The sequence below is a fragment of the Felis catus genome, chromosome X (assembly GCF_018350175.1).
Source record: "Felis catus isolate Fca126 chromosome X, F.catus_Fca126_mat1.0, whole genome shotgun sequence".
Classification (NCBI taxonomy): domain Eukaryota; kingdom Metazoa; phylum Chordata; class Mammalia; order Carnivora; family Felidae; genus Felis; species Felis catus.
This window is the reverse complement of record NC_058386.1, coordinates 23,497,226-23,508,180: the sequence shown is the minus strand read 5'-3', so window position 1 is coordinate 23,508,180 and position 10,955 is coordinate 23,497,226. Positions and strand designations below refer to the sequence as shown.

At 39.5% G+C, this 10,955-nt stretch overlaps 1 protein-coding gene across 3 annotated transcripts; it reads right to left on the bottom strand.

Moving 5' to 3' along the window:
- Window positions 1–1,772: 1,772 nt before the first annotated feature.
- LOC493964 (melanoma antigen MAGE) lies at window positions 1,773–4,039 on the bottom strand. Of its 3 annotated transcripts, none has more exons than XM_006943637.4 (2): window positions 3,852–4,039; window positions 1,773–3,233 (listed from the first exon to the last, which is right to left on the bottom strand). In XM_006943637.4, exon 2 carries the CDS (start codon window positions 3,191–3,193, stop codon window positions 2,258–2,260), a length of 936 nt encoding a protein of 311 aa, XP_006943699.1. In that variant the 5' UTR covers window positions 3,194–3,233; window positions 3,852–4,039; the 3' UTR covers window positions 1,773–2,257.
- Between the last annotated feature and the right edge of the window lie 6,916 nt (window positions 4,040–10,955).

Genomic DNA, 10,955 nt, shown 5'->3' with positions numbered 1-10,955 from the left:
GAAGTCCCAGGGGAGGGAGCCGTCATGCAGGAAAGTGCCGGGAGTGGACATTTGTGCTGAGACCAGGGCAGAGCCAGCTGTTGGGGGGACCCTGGGGCGAGGAGCCAGGAGATCCTAGGGACATGAACTCCGGGGACAATGCCCAAATTGTGCCTGATTCTCATTTTTACCTTCCTTCTTTTGGGCTGCTTTTAGTAGTTTGGCCAAAGGGTCCTTCTTTCATTGCCTGAGAGACATCATGGGATAGTGAGAAGAGAAATTACAGGACAGAAGGTTGGCCTCAGGCTGGGAGGAGTGGCACTGTGTGGGCTCCAGAGTAATCCGACCAGAGCTTGAGTCCCAGCTCTGTCACTCATTGTGTGAACTGAACACATTACCAAACCCTATGAGTCTTAGATTCTTCATCAAAGAAATGAGTTTTATAAGCGGTATCTTCTAGAACTGTTAGAATGTGTACAGTGTATGTGAAGCACATGGCACAGTGACTGGTGTACATTGAAACTTTAAAGAATGGCAATTATTGCTATGGCTTTTTTGATCCCAGATAATACCAAAGTTCCTGCTGAGATTTTTGTTTTTTTGTTTTGTTGCTTTAAACTAGGAGATGTCTGAGAATATGCAGTGCTGTAGGATACTGTGCACCAAGTCAGCCAAGAATTCTTAGAAAGAAAAATTACCCTAGTAAATCATCCCACTTAGAGGATATGCTATTGAATTTGGATGTTGGGGAATCTTCCCCATCTGGATGCAACTCAAAGCTCCTAAAATGTATGTTAAGAACCAACTCCTCCCCTCCCTCCCAGCTCCTCTTTGATCCAAATAACCCCTATTTTTATTCATTTAACCCCTACCAAAGTCAAACCCTCCCTTATAAGTGATTTGCTAAATTTTACTCAAGATAACCTAGTTAAATGCCCTTTGAATGGAACAGGCTCTGTTTCTCCCAGCCCATGGCAAAGAGGGACAGCATAGTGGCTTCTGGGCATCTAGTCTCAAGGAAGTATTACTCTTATTTATCAGAAACTCTCTGGTGATGATACAGATAAAATACCTAGTTTGTGTGCTATGTTCACCTGCATTGGATCCAGAGCACAGGGCACCTTCCATCACTACCTGGGTAAATATTTGTGTCTGGTTTATCCAGGATCCCAAAATAACTGCTAAAAGCAGTTACCCATTGGAGGCCTAGTTTCTCAACTCTGACACACACCACCCAAGGGTCTGGTCGCTGCTTACCACCCTCACATGCTTCTCCGACCCACCACCTTCACACCCTCCCCCATGGCCCACCACCCTCACATCTCCCACCCCACCACTTCAAACCCTCTGCCATCTCGTACCCTCCCCCCAAGACCCACCACTCTTGCACCCCCCCAACCGACAACCTTGCAACCTCTACCACCTCACACCCTCCCACACCACCACCCTCATACCCTCTCCCAACCTGCCACCCTCGCACCCTCCCCTAACCCTGACCATCCTTGCACCCTCCTTTGACCTACCACCCATCTTATCTTACAATTACCTCCCATTGAAGGGTTTCAAGTTTCCCAAGGCCTCAAATTGTCTTGCTTCAGGATGTTTACATTTGACTGCTCTCATCTGGACCTCCCCTTCCTGTCCCACCTCATCCTTCTTTTTTGTCTATCTCACCATCTTCCTTTTATGGGCAATGACTCCATCTTCTTTTTCTTACCACCCCCCACACTACTATGGAGCCTTCCAAAGAGCAGATGCTCATTTAATGTTAGAAGAATAAAAAAAAGACAGTGAACAATTTATTATGATTTATTTTCTCGTACATTCTTGAATGAAGAAATTTCAGGCATGTAACTTTTATTTTACAGAAGAGCAGAGTACATGGAATAAAGAAAACCAAAAATTTACCATCTTACTTTTTTCTCAATTTTTTGACTCCAGCTATTTTGTTGCTAATTTTTTTCACATTTCCAAAAAAATGGCAATTGCAGTGCTATGTTTTCTTGTTCCAGATCACTAAATAAGATGGAAGGTTACCAATTTGTTTTAGAAAATAGCAAAACTCATACTCTTAAACCTCATAAACAGCATCAAATGTGTAATATATTGTGAAGCTAATTAAACTTTTCAAAAACAGAAACATTTGATAACTTTCAACAAGAGATAAATTTGTAAGTTATTTATGTAGAATGTACGATATGCACTATGTCCCCTCTAGCTAGCACCACCTAAGCCCTCACACTACTTCAAACACAAAGTGAGGAAAGTGCTTCAGGTTTCAATACAGGTGGGAGAAGCTGCCAGAATTGGCCATGGAAGGCCCAGTGGCCAGGGCACCAGTATGAACCTGAGCTGTAAATCTGGCTTGGGCTCGCTCTTCCTCATCTTGCAAAGCCTCTTCATACCAGGATGGGAAGGCACTGGGGACGGTATCATGGACCGTGGCCAAGAATTCAAGGACTTTCATCTTGCTGGTCTCGGCATAGGCTCTTGGACCCCACAGGAACTCACGGCATGGAGGATTGCTGTTGGACACCTGGCGGTACAGGAGGTACCTTTCCTGCACCCAAACTTCAGTGATGAGCTTCTTGGGATCCCCATAGATGAAGTGTTTCTTATTAGCATATATCCCCATCACATTAAGCACTTCCCACATATCCTTTTCAGTGGCACAGTTGCCCTTCATGAAGATCACACAGAGGACGGTCATCAAGAGGCCGGTCTGGGGCATGATTTCTTCACCCCTCAGCCTGTCATCATTGGTGCGCTGCAATTTGCTGATAAGGGCATAGTGGTGCCTGGTAGGGTCGACTTCCTTCAGATCAATGCCAAAGGCCAGCACCATTAGCTCAGAGGCTTTCCTGAGAATCTCACGGAAATGCACCTTGTGCTTTTTGATGACATGCTTAATCATGTCTTCCTGTGTTATGGGCTCCCTCATGTTATACTTGCGCAGCAGGAATTGCACCAATAGAATTGCCTTGTCATCTAGAGGGGTTCTATGGTAACGACCAGTGTTGGGTTGTGCCTGAGAGGTGCTTGGTTTTTCCTCATCTTGGCTCTGGGCACTACCACCAGAAGGAGAAAAGGAGGAAGTGGAGGGCTGTTCTTCCTCTGCTGCAGTGGCCTGAGCATCCTGGGCACGCTGAGCCTCGATCCGGGCCTGATGGCGTTTCTCACGGGCACGAAGCTTACTCTTTTGCCCCCGAGGCATGGTGACACTGGTCGGGGACAGTAGGCATTAATGAGGGCACCTAGAGGAGGGAGAATGAGATAGTGTGCGCCTTCAGCAGAGACATTTCACCTTGGCTTTAACCAAAGCCACTTCTGCAGGCTTCCCTGACAACACTGCTCTAAGACCACACAGGGCTCCTTTTCTAATCAGTGTGTCCCCGGAGAACCCTGAAGAGGAAGTTAGAGTGTGCCTTAGACTGCAGCTGCCGGCCCTGCCGGGATCAACTTGGTGGCCGAGAGCAAGGGCTGGCAGGTTATAGTTTCTGTACAGTCCCCTCTGTTCTGAGGTGGAGAATTCTCAGTTCACATTTAGGATCATCCTGTCAACTGTTGGCAGTGCCCAGGGCCTCCTCCCCTCTACAGCTCTGAAGCTAAACTCTTTACACCGACGACCTTACCGCCGTGAGATTCTTGGGGAGCAAATGAGAAAGAGCCACTCATGCTGCAGCCTTCCAGAGCTGACAACAGGAGCAGAGTTTTCTGGGATCCCCACAGTCTTGGATGATTAGGGTTTTCAGTGCTCAGCCGTGTACCCACTCCCATCAGACCAAACCCCCCATCTCCCGGAGGTGACAGCCCCACCTGGGGTCTCCCAGGGTAGATTGCGAGGGCAGGGCCCTCTGCGGGGTTGGGAATACCCTCAGTCCTCACTCAGACTCCTCTCCTTGACTCCGAATAGAGCCTGGGATTCTTCACTCTTTTGATCTCAGTCCACCAGCCTCAGATCAAAGTCTTCTTCTCTGAGACCCTGAAACGGAATTGAAGGGGCGTTAACAGCCAGGCCTCGGGCCTCTGCAGGGGCGTTAACAGCCAGGCCTCGGGCCTCTGCGCGTGGGAGGGGGGGCGGGGTTCTGTGAGGTTTCCTTTGTTCTACGTATTCCCACAATTCTAAGGAAGGATAGTCACCTTGACCCTAAGCATTGCCTATTTCCTCTGCAGACCTGAGGCTGCCCTCCTCAGACCTGCGACCCTGGAGGTAGAAGTTAGTCAGTACCTCATGCTGACAAACTCTGCTCTCTGCTTTCCAGGAGTGAAAGCAGGGGTAGGGCTGTGTGCAGGCTTCTCAGCTCTGGGGTGTGTTGTCCAGTCTATCCTGAGGGTGGAGGGAGGGAGTAGGGTGTCCTCTTGAGAAATGCCAACTCTCTGAAAGGTCTGAGCAGCTTCGCTACTGCAAACCTTGCAGAAAATTGCCAAGTCCCCAGCCAGATCTGAGCTGGGGAAACTGCAGTGTAAGACAGGGTAGTAGGACGGGTGGTGGGCTGTAAGAGGAGAAATACAGAGGCCCATGGTGGTTTTTTGCCACCCAGACTGAGACGTGGGAACCTTGTACTCTAAAAGATCTACTTTCAAAGGAAGAGACTGAGCTGCATGATTTTGTGAGACTCAGATCTGTTGACATTGTCTAACATTGCTCAGTCCAGTGCAGTAACTTTTATTTTATTTTTGATCCTCATCTGTAGTAAGAAATACATATACATCTTTAACAAGTCTGTGTGTATCTATGTGGGTTTTTTTCATGAAAGATTACCTACCCTTCTTAAGTGGGATTCCTTCTTTCTATTCCTTTTTATTTGATTATAATATTACAAAACAAAAAAGTCTGGTACCTACCCTCTAAAGAGGTTTCAGGTGGTTATTGCACAGTCTCTGAACTCATACGGTTTCAAACAACCCCAAACGTTGATGCTGTCCTGATATTACTCCCATGGTCCTGGCCATTCAGCCTCTGAGGAACAGCCTGAGCTCCCTTCACTAAAGCAGTAGAAATTCATTGTCCCAAGGCACTGTGAAAGAATCAAAGGCTGCACTTAAAACCTGTCCTCTGACCAATCTTGTTTTGTAGGCTACAGGACAGTTCCAACTTCAGGGCCTGCCCCCACCTGCCCACATACAGCTTCTGGTTCAACACAGACTTAGTCTCTTTCAGGGATTTCTCATCTACGGTGTTTTGCTCTTGCTAATACTGTTCTTTAATTCTCCCTTTTATAGTTTCTCTAGGGTTGATTTTAGGAAACAGCAGCCTGAGTCTCACATTATTTTGGAAGCTGTATGTGAGGCAGTGTATTAGCATGCTCCAGCTGTGGTAATGGAATACCACAGGCTGGGTGTCTTAATAACAAAATTTATTTTCTCAAAGTTCTAAAGGCTAGTAGCCCCAGATACAGGTGAGGGCAGGTTCAGTTTCTGGTAAGAGCTCACTTCCTGGCTTTGCATTTGGGCACCTTCTTGCTGTGTCCTCACATGGACTCTTCTCTAAATGCACAGAGAGTGATCACTTGTGTCTCTTCCTCTTCTAATATCAGCCCTATTAGATTAGTGCCTCACCTTTTTAAAGCTTTTTTAACCTTATTAGCCTCCCTAAAGTATCTGCAAAGATAGTCACCTTGGGGATTAAGGCTTCAATATCTGAATTAGAGGTTGAGGAAATGGCACAACTCAGTATATAGCAGTCCATATTTAAATCTGTAATTAATTTTAGGAGAATGACATCTTTACAAAATTATTTTTCCCATGAATAAACATAGTGTATTCCTCTATTTATTTGTGACTTCTTTCTCTAAGTGTATCACTAAATATTTATAGTTGCCTCCAAAAAGATTGTGTACATTTTTATTAGGTGTATTTTTGGATAAATTTTGGATATTGCTGCTGTTGTTATTGGGATATTTTCTATTATCCTAATTAGTTATTGATTTTATGTGGCTAGGCTGCCAATTTTGGTAATCTTATATGCAACAGCTTTGGAGTATCTTATTCATTTGAATATTTTGTACACTGGTTCCTTTGGATTTTCCAATTAAGGATCATATTGTCACCATTTATTATCTCAATCATATCAATATTCCTTTTTCTTGTTTATTTTGCTACTCTCATTCCTGTAGTTATATATTCCCATCCACCTTTAAATAGAAGGTATGGTACCATAACATCTGTGTCTTTGTCCTATCTTTGGTGGGAATGCTTCCAACGTTTCACATTTATGTAAGTTTGCTGTACATTTTAGGAAGTGGAAATTCTCTTCAAATGTTATTTTGCTAAAACTTTCTTTACCATCAATTGGTGCTAAATATTTTTAAAAGGCTTTTTATCCACCTCTAGACATGACCAAATGTGTTTTGTTCTCTAATCTATTAATGTAGAGAAATTCCAGCTGGAAATTTTTTCTAATATTTTAATATCTTTATAGTTACTGAACTTAGCCTGTTTATTCACTGCTATATTGGATATGCTATAAATTTATTTAGGATAGATGCCTCTCTGTGACAGAGCTTGGCTCAAGAGATTTTTTCTTTGGGTATCCCTATGTGGTCTTTGTATCAAGATCAGCAAACCAGTTAAAATGAGTTTAGTAATTTCCTGTATTTTTGTATGATTTGGAAGAGTTTATGTAAGATGGCATTAGTTTTTCCCTAACTATTTGGTGCAACTAGATTCCAAATCTGACTGGTCCTGGAATATTTTGAGGGGGCTGGAAGTAGACTACAGTTTCAGTTTGTGTTATTTGACTGAAGTTCTCTGTTTCTGCTTGGAAAAATTTAGTTAATTATGTTTCTCCAGGAACTAATCCATTTAACCTGGATTTTAAAGTTTAAAAACATGTTTTATTTATTGTGGTAAAAAAAAAGAACATATAACATTTGATCTACTGTCTTAACAAAATTTTAAGTGTGTGTAATCCCACTCTTGGATATTTATGCAGAGGAATTAAATTCAAGATCTTGAAGAGGTATTTGCACCCCCATATTCATTGCAGTATTATTCATGATAGCCAAAAAGGGAGGCAACCTAAGGGTTTATCAGCAGATGAATGGGTAAAGAAAATGTGGTATAAATACATATTTATAATAAACATTTTCACTAAAGAAATTATTAAGGGTATAAAACAGTACAGAGAAGAGTACAATGAACAGTTGTATATTCCATAAATTTTTTTGAAGAACTGGCTTTAGTTGGCTTTACTATTTTCTATTTACTTATTTCTGCATTTATGCATATTATTTTTTAACTTCTACTTCTTTAGCATTTTTTATTAAATAATATTGACATACATGATTGTATGTCTTTCAGGTGTACAACATAGTGACTTGATATTTATACACATTACAGAATGGTCATCACAATAAATCTAGTTATCATCTGTCAACATACACAGTTGTTACAATATTATTGACTATATTCCTTATGCCATACATTAAATCCCCATGGCTTATTTGTTTTGTCACTGGAAGACTGTACCTCTTAATCACCTTCACCTACTTTACCCATCCCATCCACCCCCCTCCCCTCTGACAACCATCAGTTTATCTGTATCTATGGATCTGTTTGGGTTTTGCTTGTTTTTTTTTTTTTTTTTTTTGCTTGTTTGTTTGTTTTGTTTTTTAAGCCCCACATATAATTGGAATTATATGATATTTGTCTTTATCTGACTTATTTCACTTAGAGTAATACCCTCTAGGTCCATCCATGTGTCACAAATGGCAAGATTCTATTCTTTTTTATGGATATGTATATATCACATCTTCCTTACCCATTCATTTATCAATGGACACTTAGGTTTCTTCTATATCTTGGCTATTGTAAATAATGCTGTGATGACATAGGAATGCATGTTTTTTTCAATTAGGGTAGTCATTTTCTTTGGATAAATACCTAGAAGTGGGATTTCTGGATCATATGGTAGTTTAATTTTTGGACAAACCTCCATACTGTTTTTCATAGTGGCTGCACCATTTTATTTTCCCATCAACAGTGCATGAGGGTTCTCTTTTCTCCACATTGTCACCAACAGTTGCTATTCCTAGTCTTTTTGATTCTAGCTATTCTCACAGGTGTAAATTGATATCTCATTGTGATTTTGATTTACGTTCCCCTAATGATTAATGCTGTTGAATGCCTTTTGGCAGTCTTTATGTCTTCTTTGGAAAAATGTCTATTCAGGTATTCTGCCCTTTCTTAATAGGATTGTTTTTTTGTTGTTGTTTTATTTTGTTTTGTTTTGTTTTGCCATTGAGTTATAGGTGTTCTTTATATATTTTTGATGTTGACCCCTTATGAGAGACATCATTTACAAATATCTTCTCCTATCCAGTAGGTTGCCTTTTCATTTCTTTTTGCTGTGCATACACTTTTGATTCAATGTTGTCCCATTTGTTTATTTTTGTTTTTGTTGTCCTTGCCTAAGGAAACAGATTCAAAAAAAATAACCCAAGACTATGGTCAAAGAGCTTATTGCCTATGTTTTCTTTTAGGAATTTTTTGGTTTCACTTCTTACATTTGAGTCTTTAATCCATTTTACATTTATTTTTCTATATGGTGTGAGAAAGTGGTCCAGTTTCATTCTTTTGCATGTCCAGTTTTACAACACCATTTGTTGAAGAGACTTTCCTTTCCCCATGGTATATTCTTGACTCCTTTGTCATAGATTCATTGACCACATGAATGTGGATTTATTTCTGGGCTCTCTATTCTGTTCCATTGATCTATGTGTCTGTTTTTGTTTTTGTTTTTGTTTGTTTGTTTGTTTGGTTTTTTTGTCAGTTCCATACTGTTTTAATTACTACAGCCTTGAAGTACAAGTTGAAATCTAGGCATGTATAACTTACAGGTTTGCTCTTCTTTCTCAAGATTGTTGGATATTTGGGGTCTTTTATGGTTCCATACAAATTTTAGATTTATTTGTTCTAGTTCTCTGAAAAATGCTATCGGTATTGGTATAAAGATAGCATTGAATCTGCAGATTACTTTGAGTAATATGGACATTTTAAGTATATTAATTCTTATAATCCACGATCACAGTATATCTTTCCATTTATTCATATCAGCTTCAGTTTTCTTCATCAATGTATTATAGTTTTCAGAATATAGGTCTTTCACCTCTTTGGTTAAATATAGTCCTATGTATTTTATTCTTTCTGATGCAATTATAAATGGGATTGTTTTCTTGATTTCTCTAGTTTATTGTTGGTGCATGGAAATTCAAAAATTTCTTTATATTGATTTTGTATCCTACAACTTTACTGAATTAATTTATTCATTCTGAAGTTTTTTGGCTGAGTTTTCAGGGTTTTCTGTATGTAGCATCATGTCATCTATAAATAGTGACAGTTTTACTTCTTCCTTTCCAATTTGGATGCCTTTTTTCCCCTAGCTGCTATGATTAACATTATAATACTATGTTACATAAAAGCAATGAGAGTGAGCATCTTTGTCTTGTTCCTGATATTACAGAAGTTTTCAGTTTTTCACCACTTGAGTATGGTGTTACCTGTGAATTTGTTACATATGGCCTTTATTATGTTAAGGTACATTCCCTCTATACCTATTTTGTTGAGAGTTTTTACCATAAATGGTTATTGAATTTTGTCAAATGCTTTTTTTTGCATCTATCAAGATGATCGTATGATTTTTATCTTTCATTTTGTTAATATGGCATATTCTTTAGGTTTAATATCCTATTTATTCTCTATATTTTTGAATTGCTTAGGTGTTATGAGTATTTCTTACTTCCCAATAGATCTATTTAAGACTATAATCATCCCTCTTAATGCCATATAGGTTTCTCTCACAGGTATTGTTACAGAGTTTTATGTGTATTCTTTAAAAATTTGCAACTTGAATATATTTTTCTGTGCCATGTGCTAGAAAAGTAATTATAATTGGCCACATATAACATTCAAGCCTTGTCCAGAGACACAGAAAATGCTCTATATATTTAACCTAGAAGGAATTTAATGTGATATATTGGTTACTCAAAGGATGAAAAAGTCATATAAGGAAGGGACACAAACCTAATATTCAGCAATTTGAGAATGCCACTCCCAACTTCAGGCTCCTGGAGCTTAGGAGTTTGTATCAAAAGGATCTATAACTATAGTGGGCCAATATGATGGGGACTAGAGCCAAGGAGAAGATGCAGTCATTGAAGGAGAAGCCACCTGATACAGAAAAGGAGAAAGAAAAAAACTCTAATTGCTCCTGCCCTTCAGGGCTGAAACCTCTTTTTAGTTTTGTTTTTGTTTTTGTTTTTTGTGTTTTGTGTTTCTTTGGCCTGAAATGTGATGGCAGCCAAATACTGGAGAGGCTAGGATTTACAGAATCAACCCTTGTATAATAGAGAATAGAGCAGAGGAAGGGTGAGGAACAGTTCTGAGGGCAAATATACCTAGGACTACCATACCACATTGGCATTAACAGATTAAATGAGAAAAATCCTATCTAAATTGATACAAAAAAATATTTTATTAAAGTCAGCATTCATTTGTGATAAAGAAGGTATGTTATCAGGTTAGATAAAGGATATCTACAACAAACAAAACACAAAACACAAACAGAAAATGACATACATAATGCAGAAATGTTAATAGCTTTTATTTAGAAACTGAAAAGTAGACAGGGATACCCACTATCACCATTTCTATCCAACATTTTAATAAACATTTTTCATAATACAGCAATGGGAATCATGAGATATAAAGGGGATAGGGATTGTAAGATAGGAAACACAGCTTTTATAATTGGCACATAATTAGACTGTGTATTATGAGAATCCAGAAGAATTAAAGGTAAGATATTCAGTCACCTAAGAAACTTTGTCATTACAAGAAATGCTAGAAAGAAATACAAGAAAGTCAATCAGGCTGAAATTAAAGGACACTGTACAGTAATTAGAAGCCATGTGAAAAAATAAAGATCACCAGTAAACACAGGTAAATATAAAAACCATCATTATTGTATTCTTGGT

Bases quoted from the DNA above. Each gene is read 5' to 3' on its own strand.
- LOC493964 (XM_006943637.4), bottom strand. From the start codon at position 3,193: ATGCCTCGGGGGCAAAAGAGTAAGCTTCGTGCCCGTGAGAAACGCCAT.